Genomic DNA, 21105 nt, shown 5'->3' with positions numbered 1-21105 from the left:
ACATTATTTATTTTTAGTTAAAAATAGGTCACTGTGCCACAAGCGATAATGGATAATTTACCTCAGATTTTGAAAGCATATAATATAGCGTTCAAACTGAATTCTATGCAAACATAAAACTGTACTTCATAACAAAATTAGTCAATGAGTATATTTTGTTAATGTTTTGATTTTTAATAATGTTATTTCTTGATTTGATTATGTCCTTACCCATTTCCAATGCGAGTGCGGGCCAGCAGTTCGTTTTCAAATAGAGACTCCGCCCACACGCTGTTCTGAATGGCTGTGATTTTTGATTGACGTGTGGCGTCTCACAGTCGCGTCGCGTCTAGTGTGGACAGACACACTTGCTGTCGCTGGAATTTTATCACCTCGCGTGTAGTTAGGACACGGTGTTATATTGATCTTTTAAGATTTTGTTTGCACCTTGTAAATTAGGTTTTGATGTGGCAGTAAAAACTTTATAATCTATCCAAAACGAAACGTTGTCTTTCATATTTCGTCTGTAACATATTGTCTTTTATAGGCTAATATATATTAGGGCATAAATGTTAATTTGAAGTTTAATATGTTGCTTATACAAAGACATTTTATTTCAACGTATTCAGTCGATTTTTACTCATCTCAGTAGGCAATATAGATAGTTTGCTAAAAGCTAAATTCATTCACACACAGACACGCGCGAGCTGTAGTAAACAACAGCATGCGTCTGTGCCGTTCATTCATTCAAACACAGAAACGCGATTCAAATTTGAAGAGTCTTTTGCGGTTTACAGACACCATTTCATATCGCGATTAGAACAAAGCACTTACTGATCTGCAGCTGGGTCCGTTGTTAGGCTACTCCAGCACGTTTGAGGTAAAATTTCCAGGATTATCACGATATTATTATTCCTCACAGCGAGTGTGTTCTCCAGCTGTTGTGGGCGTTGACTGGTTTGCATGTGTTGCCTCAGATTATCTGCGTTTGAATAGCGCGCGCTCTCGATGGGCGTGTCACATTAGCAGAGTAATGAGCTGCCAGAAAGATAATGAGAACGGCTGATCTCTCTCTCTCTTTTTATATAGATTATATAAACAGAGAATATTTCTTTTAGTTTTGAATTAGATAATTTAAAACTACACACTTAAATGATTATAGAGATATATAGCTCATGTCTGAGTGAATAGTATTCGCTGAGTTTTGTTTGAGTTTAGAGACGTGCTTCAGAACAAAAGTTCACGGAGACGGAGAGGCAGAAAGCACACCCTGTTTACTTTATTTTACAAAAGCACAATGTTTTATTTTGATTGTAAGTGGACACATAAAAAAGTAGACATTTAACAGCTTATTTTTTCATATTTCTTAAGTCTGTATGACCAAAACTAGAGTATTTTAGGTCTATTTTGCTACCATGTAAAAAAAAAACGAGCAAAACGCGCCCGCGTTATATTCCTTTGCTTTGAACTTTGAGCGTTGTAACTTTGCAGATGTTGTTTATGTTCAAACAGCAACATTACACACTAACTAAAGCAGGGCTGCCAACTTTTGAGTTTAGCTTGGAGTGAGATGGGGGGGGTGGGGGGTGATGATGGGGTATGTGGGAAAAAAAACTTGCATCACAATAAGTTGTGATTGTCAAAACATTTGGTAACTTATTTTAATTAAGTTTACTGACAACATGTTACAATGTTTAGCTGCATGGTTACAATTACTGGCAAGTTACTGTATTTATTATTGCTTGACATCTTGATTCAATATCGATTCATTTTTATAATTATTAGTTACAGTAGAAACATGTTAAAAAAGAAATCACTAATGCTGTAAACAGAGAGCCCTAGGCTATTTTTATTAAAGGTTAAAAATAACAACTTAAATGAAATATAATGCGTTCTTTATTATTATAACAACTTTATAATATTTTAATGATATAAGTAAAAATATAATATGTAGCCTAATATAGTGGACATATTTAACAAAACTCTATAGCTAATTTTTCCAGCCTATAAATGGTCATTAAATTGCTTTCCTGATGTAAAAGTAACTTATGTGACATTGTTCTAGCCGACCTGTTTTATTGACTTCTTACCGCGGTTGAAAAACACTGATTGATCCGATATACATTTCGGTAAGTTCGGGTTTATTTACTAATAGTAAAGAAGAGCAGAGCCGAGAAGAGTTAGAGATGATCGGTTCACGTGCCGCTTGAACTGAGGCGCTACAGAGATCTGTCACGTCACAAGCGCCAAAACGGTATTTATTGTTTGAATTGCGTAATAAAATTGACAGAATCTGAGAGCTGATCATTTATTTTATATCAAAAGTAACCCCTGCTCTGTCTTGTCTGTCGTTGTCAGTGTCCTCTTTGCTTCGCGATTTTTTTCTGCGTGAGAAAATGGATGTGTGGCGTGAGAGCGTGTGAAAAGGGCCAATTGCGTGAGTTTCAGGCTCAATGCGTGAGAGTTGGCTGCCCTGACTAAAGCTAGAAAAGTGAAATCATAATCAACCACCCCTTTAAAGCCCGTTTTCTCAAAATGACTTTTCTCTCATTCTCCAAGTCTGAAATCTCCACTTCAGTCGCACCGATATACACCAAACCTTCCAGTCTTGTGCCTAGTTATATTATGAAGACATTTACTGAGGGATTTGTAAATATATTATTCCTTGCCTGATTTATATAACATTTTATTCCAGAAAATCTATTTTTTAAGGCTATTCACAGTATATTCTGATTTACAGGATAACAAAAGTAGATATCCATAAATCCCTCTGTAATTTTCCCCCATCTAATATGTGAACACAATAAAAAAAGAATTTTGAACCTGGCTTTATCCAATACTCAGATTTTTTTTATTATATGCAAATTAGCACATATTTAATTAGACAATGCCTAATTTGCATATTCAAACATTAAATTACAGAAAACTTGTAATACATTTTTTTCTCATCTTAATGTAGGCAATCAACTGGGAAAGTTGGTGATATCTGCTAGTTACACATTTTACCCTATTCACCTGTAGTGTCTCGCCTTAAACTGTTGAAGTGATTTTAAGCATTTTGATTCTTGTATGTGAACGTGACTGACCTCAATATCTCCAGTTTACAGTGTGAATCCTTCAGTACGGCACATAAGTGCTTCACTCCTGAGTCTCCTAGTGTATTCACGCTCAGGTCCAGATCTCTCAGGTGTGACGGGTTTGATCTCAGAGCTGAAGTCAGGATGAGACTCTCTTTCTCTGTAATACTGCATCTATACAGACTGAAGACAGAGAAATAACAATAGTTCAGATCTATGATGATCATCTTATTGAAGAGCTACAGCAGCATTTAGTGTCCTGTTCTGAAACCCAGTCACACATTTATTTGACGACTCTCTTCTTTATTCTCTGTTGAAAAGGCAGATTTCTGCATGTACACAATCAGTATATTGTATCAAATGCTGAAAGTTAAACAATTACTATCTAGATAAAAAACACACATAAAATGTGAGCAATAGGGAAACTCCAGAAAGTGCACTGCTATAAACAATGAAACATAAGCCCTGCTGTCTTCAAATAAATAAACTTCAGTCACACTGTAATTGCTGTACAGTATAATGACACTAACTGTAGTTTCTCCAGCTTGAGTTGTGGGTTCATCAGTAGATCACTGAGGTTTTTCACTCCAGAGTCTCCTAGTTTATTCCCGCTCAGGTCCAGATCTCTCAGGTGTGATGGGTTTGAGTTCAGAGCTGAAGTCAGGATGAGACTCTGTTTCTCTGTAATACTGCATCGACTCAGACTGAAGACAGAAAGAGAAAAGAAAATGAATCAGATTTATGATGATCAACTAGCGTGTTTAGCTTCATCCAGCAGACTTTTGCTGACAAATAAACAGGGAGATCCAGATGCAGGTAACACAGAGAAAGACTACACACTGCTCATTTAAATATATATATATATATATATATATATATATATATATATATATATATATATATATATATATATATATATATAAATAATATATATTGTTATACAACCACTGATGAACATATTTGGTTTTGATGAGAAAAAAGAAAAAGAAAAACTACACAAATGCGGATTAGAAGCCAGAACTTCTGACAGGCTTGGTGAAAGTTCGGCCACTGGACCATTAAGGTACACATTAAATAGGCGGATCATGAATTTATTCATGCGGAGATTATCGGCACTGACATTTATGAAGCAGAATAGTAGGTCATATGTCTAATGCTTTCTTCTTCATAAAACGAGTCGGACATCATCATCACATTTTTCTATACATTTTTATTTATTTACATTAGTAAGCTACAGGGCATCGTCTTTCAAAACATGACGTGCGTGAAAGAGAAAAATGAAAGCGCCTCTGCTCTGTCCCCAGCACATTTCAAACCAAACTGACGCCCATGTTTCTATGGCATCGCTGTCCAGGAGTAATTAGCAGGTGAAGTGGATTCACTTATTGTAGAGTTAATGAAAGTTATCATGAGCATGGTAATGTTTTAAGCAGATCTTAACAAATGTCAGTAGACCGGGAAGATTTTAAAACGAGCTGTTCATTCATAAATACGCAAGATCGCTGTGAAATGCAGACCGGAAGTCAAAAGACAACGAGCGCAGCGCTGGAAAGGGTCTATATATGCTCTATATAATGAAGGTTGTGAAATAATTGGCTAATATGAACTCTACTTTTGGTGCTGTAATGATATTGCACATCACCACGATAAACTACCTCATCTGAGCTGCTTCAGCGGACTAACAACACTCAATGTCAATGTCACCATGTTTTAGATGACCAATCAAGTCAAAGTAGACGCGCTTTATGTTCACAGAAGCTGCGAGTCGAGCGCGAATTCCAGCGCCGCTTCACGACCCGCTTCAGTTAACGGTCATAAAGTGTGAGATATGATGCAAGCAGCGAAACTAAACAGCTGTTTTACGATAGAAGTTATGAACAACAGACAGAAATAATCAGTTTGCAAAGACTGTATCAATCAAAGCTCAGCTTCGGGAAGGGAAGATATACAGGTGAAGATAAGGAGACTGAGAGAAGAAGAAAGAGAGAATGTGATGAAGATGAGAGAGGAAGAGCAGGTATTGCATACTGTGCCCAGGGTGAGATTATCATTATTACAATGGATTCATATTTAACACAGATATTATGTTGTTCGCTATTACAGCGGAACTTTTTTTTATTGTGTTTTGTCCACAATAAGCATAACATCTATGCATTACATTTTGTAGTGTGGATCATTCATTGCAACATTTAACCTAAAAAAAGCGCTATATAAATGTAACAAATTATTATTATGATTATTAATCTGATTCTCATGTTTAAGAATCTGTTTTCTGCTTGACTAATAATTTATGCTACTGCCCACTGACATGCTTTTAAAGCTAATGATATCCATTTTTTGTCCTTCAAACACCTTAAATTGCACATGTGTAGATCAGGAAAATCACAAATGTCCCCCGAACCCCCACAGCAACATCAATTTTGGGACCTCAGTCTTTATAAAGTCCTGCATACGGCCCTGCCTTCATGTTGCCATTGTCTTCTGTCTGGCTTTGTTCCCTGTGACTGTCACAGTGTCTGGTGGTTCCCTGGGTTAAACATTAGAGGTCTCAGTTTTCACGGTGTCTAGGCATTTTCACTACATTTCCCATAATCCTGTCTGTCACTTAGTGTTCATTGTGTTCAGCTGTTTCTTGTCACCTCATTTAGCACTTGTGTATATATACCCTGTCAGTTTCAGTGTTTGTCACGGAGTCCTTGTTTATAGTCACCACACTTCCGTTGTCTGCATTCTGTCTGCTTCTTGTTTTGTTTCGTGTTTTGGATTGCCTTTCTGGATTTTGACCTCTGCCTGAACTAGTTGTGAGTACGGATTACCCCTTAATAAATCATTGCATTTGGATCTCTCTCTCTCTGTGTGTTCCGTGACAGAATGCAGACAACGGAAGTGTGGTGACTATAAACAAGGACTCCGTGACAAACACTGAAACTGACAGGGTATATATACACAAGTGCTAAATGAGGTGACAAGAAACAGCTGAACACAATGAACACTAAGTGACAGACAGGATTATGGGAAATGTATTGAAAATGCCTAGACACCGTGAAAACTGAGACCTCTAATGTTTAACCCAGGGAACCACCAGACACTGTGACAGTGACTGCTGTTGGTGACGTAACGAAGCCGCGTTTACTGAAATCATGTGACTTTGCCAGTTTGATCACTCCGACACACTCCGACCCACTGATTCAAAAACAAAAGATTCGTAAAGGTTTCGTAGCTTCATGAAGTGTTTCGAAAGCGCTCATCACTAGCGTTCAGTCAACTTGCCTTCAGTGGATCTTATTACAGGCAGACACTGATCACAGACTTTTAAAATGCAATTGTTCAATTTTTAGATATTTAGATATTTATTTTTAGATATACCAAAATTAGATATTTTACATTTTGTGAAATACAAACATTGAATTGAAAGCAGTTATGAACAGTTCTGATGTTACAAAAACATTGTTCTGCCTCTACAGTTACTGAAATAATTATTGACCCATGATCAAACTGTCTGTCTTAACCAAATATTTAAAGCTTGATATCACGTTTTAATTGTGTTTTTAATTTGCTGTTTCATTTTATTACTTTAAATTGTTGTGGCTCTTTGTGATGCTGAGGAAAAAAACTGCTCTGACTCAAACAAGTGAGGAAATATTATCATCAGCTAACATTACAACTAAAAGTAAAGTAATATTATAAATAAATGAGCAATACTCACGTCAGTGTGTTGAGTCGACAGTGTTTATCCTGCAGTAGAGCAGCGATCTGATTCACTCGTGTGTCTCCTAGTTCATGTTCACTCAGATTCAGCTTTCTCTGGAGTAACGGGTTTATACCCACAGCTCTATCCACATACTGACAGGCTTCCTCTGCAGCAGGACTCACAAACCTGCAGAAGAGTCAATTCAGTTCTCAACTCAATGTCTGTTGCACTACAAAAAAGATTGATACGATAAATGTATTTTTATTTGAACATTTAAATACACAAATAAATATAAATTTGAAGGAAACTAGAGCGACACTCAGTCCTAAAGCAAACTCAGTCATCACTTGGTCGCCTCCAGTTGGTACAAAATGCAGCTGCAAGGCTGCTGACCGGGAACAAAGAAATATGATCATGTCACCCCAATTTTAGCGTCCCTTCATCGGCTCCCGATTCATTTTAAAATTCAGTTTAAAATCGTGTTGTTTGTTTTTAAAGCTCTTAATGATCAAGCTCCATTTTATCTAACAGATCTTCTTACTCTTCTGTCATCTTCCAGATTAAGATCTGCAGACCAGGCTCTATTATCCGCCTTGCACCTTCCATTTACATTTTTAAATCAAAATTTAAAACGTATCTCTATTCCCTGCCGTTTTGATACTTAATATCCTTGTTTCACTGTTTGTTTTGTTTGGTTTTACGTTTCTGTGCTTTTATTTATTTATTTTTCATCACTTTGTTCAGCACTTTGGATAGCTCTGCTATATTTAAATGTGCTTTATATATATAATTTACTTCCTTGCATAAGAACAGAAACGTCTCACAGAGCAGAAGGACAAAAGCTCACTAGATCATGGTTTTCAGTATGAATACAGAGTGTGAAATTAAGAGAAATTAATTCTGGCTTTTAAGCAGGAGAAGTGAGAAACGTCAGCACAGAGAAAACTGGCTGTGAAACTGCATGTTTGTGAACATCTGGAGACTCATAGACCTGCTGTAGAGATGCAGTGAATCTGGGCTTGATGCAAAACTATTGTATTCAGAAAACTATTTCACTAAAAGATTATCTAGAATTTTGATGAGAAGTAAATCTGTAAATCTTAGAAAAATCGAGCAAATATTTCCATTTTGCTGCTAAACCTCATATTGAACGAGCGCTGCTGCGCGCTTGTGCGCCAAATCGGAGCGCGATAATTCTGACTAATATATACATTTTGCTTGGAAAAATAATAGGCTATGCGATATTTTATAACACCAGAAATATCTTCTAATTATAATAATTTATCTTTAGGATGTTGGATAAGTTACAGTGAACTTATAGCTCATTACACTTATATTTTATACTTAAAATAATAATAAAAATTAAACGGAAGTAATTCAAGGAAGAATTTAAGAAACCAAATATAATAAAGATACAAAATATAGTTTGGGGTTTTGGACCTAAGCTACTTAATAAAGATGACTTATACTTATTTAGAATGCTGAGAATTACAGCTTTTAAAGCAAATTTTTTTTTTGGAGAAAGCAAGAATGTTTGGTTGGATTTAGTTTATACGGTACATTATGGAGAGGATAACATGAAATTAAGAGCAAAAGTATACATTTTGAAAAGATATGTGCAACTCTAAAATCAAAGAATATTCCATAAAATAAAGGAATACATATTAGCCTATAACTAAATAACATTCCCTCCCTTTTAATTCTAGTTATTTGTTATTTTATTTATTTTATTATTTAATATTTGATATTTAAATAATATTACTTGAATAACTTATTAGGAATTATGTGTCATTATAAGAGTTTGATATAAATATGTGAATGTTAAATTTTTCCCTTTTTTCATATGTAAATGTGTCTAACTATGTACTTATTGGTTATTGTTCCAATTATGTGTTGGTGGGTATTATCACAAAAGAAAAAAAGTAGAAGGAAAAATAAGAAGGATTTATTGGGGGGAAATATTATGTCTTTAACTATACATTTGTACTAAATGTGTTTGAATTGAAAGACATAATAAAGTACATATATATATATATATATATATGCTAAAACATTTGTTGTTGGACATTAGATGTGCATTATTTAGAATTTTAAACCTACAAATAAGTGTATTTTTTATGATAGAAATAACTGTAAATGGACTATAGTAATGGGGTAAATCAAGTCTAATATAGTCCAATTACTAAGCACAGATTTATCTTACCAGTTAAAATGTAATCTGTGCTTTTGTAATTATTTATTGTAAATGTTGTGAACTTCTGCTTTAATAAGATTTTTTATTCTATTTTAGATTGTAATATTCGAATGTTCTTCTAATAACCATAAAAATGTACTACAGCTGCCAATTAAAACCAGAGAGAAATGTATTCATAAATCTTTAAAACTATCTAATTAAATCTTGGGCACAAAACATTCAGCCAGTAAGAAAAGAAAAACTGTAGGATATATATATATATATATATATATATATATATATATATATATATATATATATATATATATATATATATATAACAACGATAACATAAACATTTCATATACAATTTAACACGTTTGTAGGTCTATATTATCTCATTTATCATTGTAGCCTTATTTAAGTTGATTTTCATATTTGGAATGATAGTGGTTAAATAAAGAACTTATCTCGTTATTTCGAAATAATATTTCGTTATTTCGACATAATAAGTCGTTATTTCGACATAAGTCGTTATTTCCACATAAATATCTCGTTATTTTGACATAATATCTCGTTATTACGACATATCTCGTTATTACGACATAATATCTCGTTATTTCGACATAATATCTCGTTATTTCGACATAAATATCTCGTTATTTACTTGAATATTAACTCAACGCGTTTAATTCCACGTTAAGCAAATTGCCGAATAGCCTACACTCAAATGAGATCGACTCAGACGTCAATAAATGGACGCGCAAATTATAATCACTAATACAAAATAAAACAAAAATGTATTTTATACACACAAATTTCTCTATTTGTACAAATTGCTGTACATTCGTTGAATTCTGAATTTTGCACATTTGAAAGCAATTTGTTTATGGGTAGCCTAAAATATCTGCAACATTTATCAAGTTCAAGGATAATTGTGCGTGCATTTCTTAATCAATATGATACTAAAATCATAATAAAGTATACTACAAAAAAATCAGAAAGGCTAAGTCCAGACTATGAACGCAAAGAAACTCTGTTTTACTTGACTTGGCTTGCACTGCCTTAGCCTACCACTACTGCGACTATTATTATTATTATTATTAATAATAATATTAATTTAACTATTATTGTTGTTGTTGCACTGCATTCGTCGAATTCTGAATTTTGCACACATAATTGAAAGCAATTTGTTTGTGGATAGTAGCCTAAAACATATCTGCAACATTTATCAAGTTCACGGTTAATAGTGCAAGCATTTATTAATCAATATGATACTAAAATCATAAAGTATAGGCTAGCCTACTACAAAAATCAGATAAGTCCAGAATATGAACGCAAAGCGTTTAATTTGACGTTAATTTTCCTCCCATAGAAACTCATTATAAGAACGCTAAATGTAGCTTAATGCATATTAGAATGTCCCCTTATTATGTCGAAATAACGAGATATTATGTCGAAATAACGAGATATTATGTCGAAATAACGAGATATTTATGTCGAAATAACAAGATATTATGTCGAAATAACGAGATATGTCGAAATAACGAGATATTTATGTCGAAATAACGAGATATTATGTTGAAATAACAAGATATTATGTCGAAATAACGAGATATGTCGAAATAACGAGATATTTATGTCGAAACAACGAGATATTTATGTCGAAATAACGAGATATTTATGTCGAAATAACGATATATTATGTCGTAAAAACGAGATATTATGTCGAAATAACAATATATTATGTCGAAATAACGAGATATTTATGTTGAAATAACGACTTATGTCGAAATAACGAGATGTTATGTCGAAATAACGAGATATTATGTCGGAATAACGAGATATTATGTCAAAATAACGACTTATTAAGTCGAAATAACGAGATAAGTTTTCTTTATTTTTTTTCTTACCTTGCGGTTCAGGGCTTCCGTAGTTAATAAAGTCAAATAATGGTATGAGAGAATATCAGTCATTGTGTTCCTATTGGTCAGTGTTAGAGGATCTGTGCAACAACTGAGGCTTAGCCTGACAGTTAGCCTGCCCTGGACCAGGCTAGTTTCCCAGCATAAGTTGCCAGAGTAACTGAGTTTGAACTATTTTAAGTTTGCTTTATGAAAAAGTATCAATCGACAATAAGTTTAACTAAACCAAAATAAGCCTGGCTTGTATTCTAATCTTGTTTTATGGAACAACCCTCTGATCTTGATCATTTTGATGCAACAAATTGTCAAGCTAATTGTATAGCTAAAATAATATATTAGTTATGAATATTTAGCCTCCATACAACTAATTTAGTTAATTATTAGATCCCGTCTTACCTCAGTGTCTTCAGTTGACAGTTTGGATCCTGTAGTAAATCACTGAGCTGCTTCACTCCTGATTCTCCAGGATCATTCCCTGTGAGATCCAGCTCTATCAGGTGTGAAGGGTTTGATCTCAGAGCTGAGGCCAGAGCTTTATAACCTTCTTCTGTCACACTGCAGTTAGAGAGTCTAGAACAGAGAGGAAAACACTCAGCTGATTAATCAGTTAAACCTGAACAATATAAATCTGAATGATCGCTCTTCCAGTCGCCTCTACAACAAGGAAGCCCATCTTAGTCGTCTTGTTAAAGGGATAGTTCACACAAAAATGAAAATTAGCCCATGATTTACTCACCCTCAAGTCATCCTAGGTGGATATGACATTCTACTTTCAGATTAATACAATCGGAATTATATTAAAAATATGTCCTGGCTCTTCCAAGCTTTATAATGGCAGCAGAAAAATATACAGCCATTCACTGCCATTCAGAGGTGGAAAGTCCAGGGGTCAGAAAGTAAAAGTCCTGCCATATGTTTATTCCACCCATGAACTCAGTCAGCTGATTTCACTAATTAGTTCTATCTCCTGCCATATCCATTGCCATTCGCTGAAAAACTGTGCTAATTAGCAAATCCAGGTGATTGGAACAAAATACTGAGGAGGACTTTTACTTTCTGAACCTGGACTTTCCACCTCTGAATGGCTGTATATTTTTCCATCAAAGTGCATCCATCCATGATAAAAGTGCTCCACACAGCTCTGGGGGGTTAATAAAGGCCTTCTGAAGTGAAGCGATGGGTTCGTTTAAGAAAAATATCCTTATTTAAAACTGTATCGACTAAAATAACTAGCTTTTTTATTAACCCGCCAGAGCCGTGTGGAGCACTTATTTTAAAAGAAAAGATACTTGCCAATGGCCCTCAGGATCTGTAGCTCTTATTCTGATATTTAATGTTAGATCTTTCCTTTTCTTGGAACAAAATTAATTCTTAATGTCACTTCAATATTTCTCGACGAAAAAACAACAACAACAATAAAATAGCAAAATGACAGGATTGATGTGGTATACCCACATTGTAACAAATAAATAAAAGATCTTTTAATTTTTCACAAAAGTTCTCTTGCGCTTTTGCCTCCGGCATCGTCCTGTCAGTCATCGCACCTCACACTAGTCATGTGACTCCTGTGGCTCCACTTACCTCAGTATCTCTAATTTACACGTTATATTCTTCAGTCCAGTGCAGATCAGCTCCACTCCTGAATCCTGCAGATTATTATTGTTCATGTTCAGCTCTTTCAGATTGGTGTCTGATCCAAGAACTGCAGCCAGAGCTGAAGAGCTTTTGTCTGTTAAGTTACAATCATTCAACCTACAATAAGTCACAACACAGAATTAGATGGAACACATACAATACATATTCTATATACAAATATTAAATACATTTTCCATTTATTTTGTTACATAAACAGCATATACAGCACAGAGGCTGATGTAAAATAACATTAATCTTCAAAAACGACTATATCCTGTGCATTAGTGTATTTAATCAGTGATACATTTCCTAGATAAAATGAAGCATGTTTGAAAACAATATTTGTGTAAAGCTTTTATAGCTATAGGTTTTTTTCTATATTTATGTCACCTGATGGAGTTTAGGTTCTTGCCACTGTTGCCTCTGTCTTGCTTAGTTGGGGGACACTTAATATTCAACAATATTAACTTCACATAGTTGAACTGGTGCCTGACTAAAATTTATGAAATTGATGGAAACATGTTGAAATATGAACTATAGACAGGTAGGCAACCTTTCAATGATAAATAAATATAGCCTATACAACACAAGGATATTTTTATGTTCATAATAAAATACAGCATGGTATAAAAGTAGGCTATGAAATTTATGATGCATATTATAATGTTTAGACTAGTGTTTACTGTTAAATGCTGTGTTCATTGATATCTGCTCAAACTAGGATGTTTATAATGTGCTAGCAATAATGTTTCATAGTTTGGAGCGGTTCGATCGCTTCAATAATGTTCTCTGCACACTCCGTGGGTTTGGGTTTTGAAAAGCAAAACGCGCCAAACATAGGCTTCATGTTTTTACGCCAATCTCATTTCATAACGTCTAAGGAATATATTTATATGTTCTCAGTTGTTTTTTTGTTTGTTTTTTACAGGGACTAGATGACACTGATGGAGTCCTGCTGACTTGGTAAAATGAAAAATCAAACAATATGGAAATGACAGGTATGTACTATGTTTCAGGAATAGCACAAAGGTGTGATCAGTGTGTTCAATAATGTACTTTTTTTGTCCATTGTTGTGTATCTTTGGATTATGTTGTGTTGTAAATAAATCCAAAAAATCAAAAAGCCATTCTTTTTTTAAATTCACTCTTCATTCTTTGAGCAAGGTTTCTCATAATGATATGGCCTGATAGCACCTGATAGGGCCATTATGGGTCTTTGTCTTTCTCAGGTCTGAAGCACATCAATATGCATGGGTGGTTCACGCCTACGTCGCATACAGCTTTCTTACACAAGACATGTCTTACAAATTTTAAATCAATATATTGTTTTATCTGAATGAGTATGCAGGATGATTTTGATTCAAATATTCTAGGCTACGTGATAAAATTTTCAAAAGTCTTGTGAAGAAATAATCAGTATGGGTTTCATGACCTTATTTCAGTGACAATTATTTCAAAAAAAAAAATCACAAACCACGCATAAACGTTATTATCTCAAAACTACAAACTTTCACATACAAGCTGCTGACATATTATTGTAGCAGAGTTTGTTCTGAATACAGTGTAATAAGACTTTAGCCATGAAAATGTCACAATTAACAGAAATAAGCTCAAATGTCAGTGTATGTCAGAACACCTCCAGGACCCAGAAAACACCTCAGACCCCAGAGGGTTAAAGGCCTTTCACTATAATTCTAAAAATGCCTCCATTCACATGTACTTGTCTCTTTGACATAACATCTTTAATGATTTAACCTAAGAAATTGTATTTGTTTTTAATATTTCAAGATTAAGGTCAATCGATGGCTGATGCAGATATGTTAGAGAGCAGGGGGGCCAATGGGTGATATATCATTAATTTAAAGATAGTAAAAAAGCATCCTTAAAAATTGCTGAAATGAAATGTATAATTATTTTATTTAATTACTAAATTAGAAAAATATATTCAAAAAGATTATATGAAAAAAAGAGAGATTTTGAACGATAAAAAACTTTTTTTGTAGAAAAAACATCTTAAAATGTGTACATCAGATATGATACAACAGGCTTTTGATAAATATTTATTTGTAAATCTCTTGATCTACATATTGCATTAAAATAATATTACATTAAACAACATAATTACTCATAGAAATAAACATTTAAAATATCTAATTACTGGGAGAAACAGAGGGACAACTAATATATGATGTGGTAATATATAAGTACTTTATTTAAGTAGCCTGTTTTATAAAAATCTCAATGTTTTATACTATAACCTTTCAGAATTTCATCTTACTTTTTGGCAATATTAATAACATCTGTACCAAATTACATTATTTCCCCCCAGTTTGGATATATGAATAAAATATGTATTTTTCCTTCCTCAATATGAGTATGAGGTAATATATATATATATATATATATATATTTTTTTTTTTTATATATATTATATTCTATAAGCCATACAAATATGGTGTATTATGATACAAAACAAACATGCAAACATTTTTACATGGTATTTTATATTTTGTCTTAAGGTTTGATAAACTGTCTACACACACAAAAAAAAGGCGCGATGTCAGGCTTTACAGGTATAGGTTCATGTTTATGATGGGGAATCACTATAGAGTAATGTAGATAAATGCATTTAGATGAGAGCTAAACATGACAAAATATATTAGAAGACTTACAGAGCTCTTCTGGAGGTTTTGATGACTGCCGATAATCTAATGAGACACTCGTCTGATTTCTTGAATTTCTGAAGCTCAAACTCCTCCAGCTCTTCCTCTGATGTCAACAACACAAAGGCTAAAGCAGACCACTGGGCAGGTGAAAGGTCACCAGATGAGAGACTTCCTTTGCTAAGTTGGGTCTGAATCTCTTTCACCAGAGTTTGGTCGTTCAGTTCATTCAGACAGTAGAACAGATTGATGGATCTCTCTGCAGGAAGATCATCTTCTAATTTCTGCTTGATGTACTGAACTATTTCCTTGTTGCTCTGGTCATTGCCGTCTTGCTGTGTCAACAGACCTCGTAAGAGTCGTCGATTGGACTGGAGTGACAGACCGAGGAGGAAGCGAAGGAAAAGGTCCAGGTGTCCATTGTCACTCTCGAGCGCCTTGTCCACTGCAGTCTTGAGAAAATCAATCATGGTTTCATTTCTGTTTTCCGGTTCTGCAGACTCATGATCGAACACACTTGTCTTGTTGATGTCTAGAAACAGATGTGCATAAAGGGCTGCAATAAACTCTTGAATGCTCAAGTGAACAAAGCAGTACATGGTCCCAAGAACGATCCCTGTTTCCTCCTTAAATATCTGGGTACACATGCCTGAGTACACTGATGCCTTATAGACGTCAAGACCACAGGCTTCCAGGTCTGTGTCATAGAAGATCAGGTTGCTTCTTTCCAGCTGATGAAATGCCAGTTTCCCCAGTGAAAGGATGGCGTCTTTATCCCAGGAAACATCTGGTGTGTATTCTCCATCATACTTTCGGCAGCTCTGCTGGATCTGAAAGCGGAGAAAGTGTGTGTACATTTGTGTCAGAGTCTTGGGAGTGTCTTCAATGTTTGATTCCTGCTGTGTTTTAGAGATCTCATCAGCCTGAGTGTTTTTCACATCATTATTTCTTTTCTCCTCCAGAATGTTCTGGAGAACAGTGGCTGAAATCCAGCAGAAGACTGGGATGTGGCACATGATGAAGAGACTCTTTGATTGTTTAATGTGATCTATGATTGTGTTGGCCTGATCCTCAACAGTAAATCTTTTTTTGAAGTACTCTTGCTTTTGTGCGTCGCTGAATCCTCGTATCTCTGTCAGCCGGTCGATGCAGTCAGGAGGAATCTTACTGGCAGCTGCTGGTCTGGTGGTGATCCAGATGAGAGCAGAAGGAAGCAGATTTCCCTTCATGAGGTTCGTTAGGAGAACATCCAGAGAGACTGGTGACGATACATCACGCCACGTCTCATTACAATCAAACTTCAGAGGAAGGCGACATTCGTCCAGTCCATCCAGGATGAACAGCACTTTGAACTGATTCCTTCTTGTAAGGTTCAGTCCTTTTGTCTCTGGGAAAAATTGAGTTATAAGGTCCATCAAACTTAGTTTTTCTTTCTCCTTTAAGTTCATCTCTCTGAATGGAAGAGGAAATATGAAGCTGATATCTTGATTCTCTTTTCCTTCAGCCCAGTCCAGAACAAACTTTTGCACAGAGACTGATTTCCCGATGCCAGCGACTCCTTTTGTCAGTACAGTTCGGATCTCCTTGTTTTGTTCAGGCGCTTCAAACAAATGTGTGCATTCAACCTGTATCTCTTGTGCTTCATGACGCCTGGAAGCAACTTCAATCTGTCTCACCTCATGTTCAGTATTGACCTGTTCACTGCCACCCTGAGTAATATAGAGATCTGTGTAGATGTTATTCAGAAGTGTGGAGTCACCTTGCTTCGCAATTCCTTCAAACACACATTGATACTTCTTCTTTAGGCCACATTTCAGCTGAGGAATGAAGAACAGCTCATCTAAACACAGGAACAGAACATAGATAGTTTGAGTCTTATTTTCTCTCCTACATTTATAAGAGACAATCTGACAGATGATCATGAGTCTCTCACCTTCTAGAGCATCAGCAGCTTCATCTTGCTTCATCTCTCTCAGGTAATGTAGTGTGAGATCAAGAGCTGATTCTTTGATACTGGATCTGTTCTCAATAAAGTCCTTCACAAAGTATTGTGTGTTCTCTTTTTGCAATATTTTCTTTAACTTCTCTAGTTCATTCCTCAGAAATGTGATTATTTTGCTCTCAAGATCCTACAAACAAAAGTAAAAGAAATGACAGAATAACCCTATTTAAGCCAAATTGTACATCTACATTTGGCACTATTTAAATCCAGTTAAAAGACTAATGGTGAGTTCACACCGGACGCGAATAGCGCATCAGACGCGAGTGATTTCAATGTTAAGTCAATGCAAAGACGCAAATTCCTGAGGCGTAGAGTGCGGCGCGGTAGGCGCGAATGGCGCGAATTGAGCGTCTGGCGCGTTAAGCGCGTTATGCGCAAATTATTTTATGTAGTGCTTTTTGTGCATTTGACGCGAATTCGCGTCTGCCGCCCGAGTTGAAAAATCTGAACTTCTGCGTCAATTCGTGCAGCGTTAACCAATCGGAGCCTGCTTGCTGCTGTCACGTGGTGAAGTGATGCGATAAACGGGTCACGCTTTTCAGATTATAATGTAATTTGAAATGTTTGGCCTCAATAACTTATATGTTTGGCCTCAATAAATTATTTTGTAATGACTAAATGCCCGTGTGAAAGAAGGAATGGCATTGTTCAGCTTTATGTTAACTATGAATGTGACACTGAACACTTGCAGTCTAGGCTACATTTCTGAATGAGATGAAGAAAAACTCACATAACGTTATAACGAGTCACGTTATAACGAGTCATTAATGTATTTTAACTTATGCGTTTCATATAATAGAACCGAAGCTATATTGTGAATTTTTACATTTCTCGTTTACCAGCGGCAAACGTCAGGAAGACTAGCCGAGGTAAGGCTGTTCCAGGCGGGTTACATGAGCGCTGAGCGCCCGGTGATCGCCTGGATCTCACAACTCCGAAACGTCAGATACAATTTTTTAAATAGGCGCTATCTTTATAAATAAACCACAGATTTGAGCTTTAAACAACTACATTCTCGACTGAACAACTCCCATTTCACTGCCTAGCACTTGCCTCTCCCAGAAGAAGCGGAATTTGCCTCGGACGCGCATCTATTTAGCTCCAAACGCTTGCTTTTTATGCGCGCCCATTTCACTTTGGTCGCGCGAATGCATTCAAAATGTTCAAGCGTCACACTAGACGCGGCAGGCCCGAATTTGACGCGCAATTCGCGTCCGGTGTGAATGCACAGTTACATGCAAACCAAGTTGTGCTAAAATGTGTTTAAAAGGAAAAATAAGTGATCAAGAAATCTTTTATTAAATATCTTTGTTCAATAACATATTTGTATGTTAGAAATATTAAACATTTATAAAAATGTGTTTTCCTACCTGGAAGATCCCTAGAAGATTGTCTTTGAAATTCTCGTGGTTCCTGTGAGTCTGAACGTCTGAGTCTAATGTCTCACATTGAAGCCTGTAATCAAATTAGTAAAATAAAATACTAACTGATATTTTACAGAAAGAGAAATAAGCATTAGCTGTGAATACTCTGACAAATGTTTGATCTAAACATGTTTCATGATTGGCATTCACTGATACAACTTTTAAACAGTCAACGTGTGACAAAAAGTTAGTAACACAAAATACCTTTTATTAGATGATGGTGTTTTCTCACTGAAGTCTGGTGGATAACCTTTAGACCGATCACTCTTCAGAGACACAGAGCTGGACACATGTGAGCCTGATCTTACACTGATCACACAAAGAACAGAGAGAAAACACTTTACTACAGAAGATACTGTAGCACCATTGCCAGATGGTGATAGATGAAAGCATACATTTTCTATTTTGTTGACTTATTGCATGGCTAAGAGGTTTCTTGACATTTTGCTAAACTTAGACAAAACACAGACTTTGTGATTTAATGCATTCCAAATTGTCTTCTTCCCTTTTGGCCAGAGACATTAACGCGTGCTGAAAGATTTTAGTTGATTCTCTGCCTAGATAAGGTGAGGTATCCTGGGGTTTTAATTTAATTTATCGTCCCGTAACGATGCCCACAGCGTCTGGGGTCTCTCAAGCCCGGACTCCCCGCCGTGAAAGTTCCATTCATGTATTGTTCTAAAGCCAACGCACACACACACAGACATATGTTTACACCCCTTTAGGTCAACAAGTCAACTGCGCGCCCCCTCGTCCCACACACACACACACACGGTGGGGGGGGGTGAGGAACAGAAACACACGCACAAGAATTCTAAAAGTGAGAAAAAACGCTTTTGTGAGAATGCAACATTCTGTTTGAAACGGCGATTAACAAGCATGCAGAATCTGACGTAGAATGTGCGTTTTCCGGATTAAAACAACCAGTAAAGCGCATAATACCCAAAAATCAATATAGCTCTCTTTAACCTAATCTAAACTCTATCAAATTTGGTATGATTATAAACCAGGGAATTAGACGAATCCGAATCTGTTTTGAGAAACAATCTATTATGCAGTATTAAACATTTACCGATGTGTAGAATAATGTCAGAATAAATTCTGACCTCTCCCCACGCGCTGAATAGGCGTGCCGTCAGACAAAGGGAATCTTGGCGCCACAAAAATTCCCACTCGTGATTGGCTCCCATGCTCAGAATGGGCGTGCTCCTGTTTCATTCATATTTTGGAGACGTGTCCATCTTCTGTGTCTTCTCGCTCTTCTTCACTTCTGCGCTACAATTCTAGCAATCCCACTCTAGTCTCTAGTTCTAGTCTAAACGGCTAGTCTCTCTAACTCATAGCTTTAACTTCGCTTCAGAGAGCCTTGCTCTCCGTTTACTTTCCGTTTCTAAGACTAAGTCTTTATTTTTATACAAGTTTTAAAGCTACTTCCTTGATCCAGCGTTTTAACGAGCGAAAGCTTAGCGTCTCCACTCTGCGTAAAACCAACCACGTGACGCAACCCGGAAACCCGCGAGGCTCCAAAAGAAACAGCGCTCGCACCAGTCGACTTTCCAACGACAAACACAGTAGGCTAATTCCAAATCTGATCTTTGAAACAAAGCTAGTTAAGGTTGTCTGAGAATCCTCCGGTCTCTTGATTATTGAAAGTATTCCTTAAACTGCAATCTCTCTCTCTCTCTAATCTCTCTCATACCTCACTCTCTCTCTCTCTCTCTCTCTCTCTCTCTCTCTCTCTCTCTCTCTCTCTCTCTCTCTCTCTCTCTCTCTCTCTCTCTCCATCTCTTGGTTAATATCGTGTTACTATATATACACGCCACGTAATCGTTTTATAATCATTTATCTTGTTTATGCATATTGTTAAGATTGATCGTGTACGTACTTTAATGTGTCTTTTATTAAACTTCATTTAATCTTTGCCTGAGTTCACATGTGTTTTATGAATCCATACAATCTGAAATCCCTGAAAATCAGATCTTCTATGCTACCTTTTAAAAACGCTCTACCACACTTTTAAACATTGCATAGTTTAAATATTCCCGATCTGATCTCTTGGAGGGTAAGTTATCTCCATTAATGGCCATATGGATGTAATTTTGCTTGCCTAGAACTAAACGGATCGAAGTGTTGAGGTAAATATTATATGTTATACGCATTAATGGTTAAAAGTTGTATTTCCAAGTACGACTGATTAAGATCATTCCTTTTCTCTGTATGTATATTGTCCGGAGTGATCCTGATACATATTCATATGGTCAAAACGGTATAAGCCCATATTTGGAACCATTTTAGAGCGTATGCAAATAATATTCGTCAAAACCATGAATATTTAATTTCCCATTTGAGTGCTAATTTCCCCAATTTATACTCAAAGTCAATATTGCTACAGTTTATGGCGGTCAAACGCTGGCAATTTTCAAACTTCAGTTATGGATTCATGTGCATATTGTATTCAGATGTGATTTGTGAATATTAATAACTGTACAACCGTTGAATTTTGCATTAAGTCGACTCCAAGCAGAAGCTTGTGAAA

The 21105-nt window shown here is 35.8% G+C and overlaps 1 protein-coding gene across 1 annotated transcript in view; it reads right to left on the bottom strand.

Annotated features, from left to right (window-relative positions):
* The window catches only part of LOC306998038 (NACHT, LRR and PYD domains-containing protein 12-like), a 54529-nt gene that overhangs the window by 8545 nt on the left and 24879 nt on the right, over window positions 1–21105 (bottom strand). The window contains exons 4-12 of the mRNA XM_079611770.1: window positions 18774–18878; window positions 18516–18600; window positions 17077–17272; window positions 15153–16983; window positions 12427–12597; window positions 11242–11415; window positions 6763–6933; window positions 3587–3760; window positions 3066–3239 (exon numbers count right to left, since the gene is read on the bottom strand). Coding sequence (XP_079467896.1) covers window positions 3066–3239; window positions 3587–3760; window positions 6763–6933; window positions 11242–11415; window positions 12427–12597; window positions 15153–16983; window positions 17077–17272; window positions 18516–18600; window positions 18774–18878 — 3081 coding nt within the window. The remainder of the gene's footprint in view (window positions 1–3065; window positions 3240–3586; window positions 3761–6762; window positions 6934–11241; window positions 11416–12426; window positions 12598–15152; window positions 16984–17076; window positions 17273–18515; window positions 18601–18773; window positions 18879–21105) is intronic.

The sequence above is a fragment of the Phoxinus phoxinus genome (assembly GCF_949152265.1).
Source record: "Phoxinus phoxinus genome assembly, chromosome: 5".
Lineage (NCBI taxonomy): Eukaryota > Metazoa > Chordata > Actinopteri > Cypriniformes > Leuciscidae > Phoxinus > Phoxinus phoxinus.
Note: the sequence above shows the minus strand (reverse complement) of the source record. Positions and strands in the feature narration are given on the sequence as shown.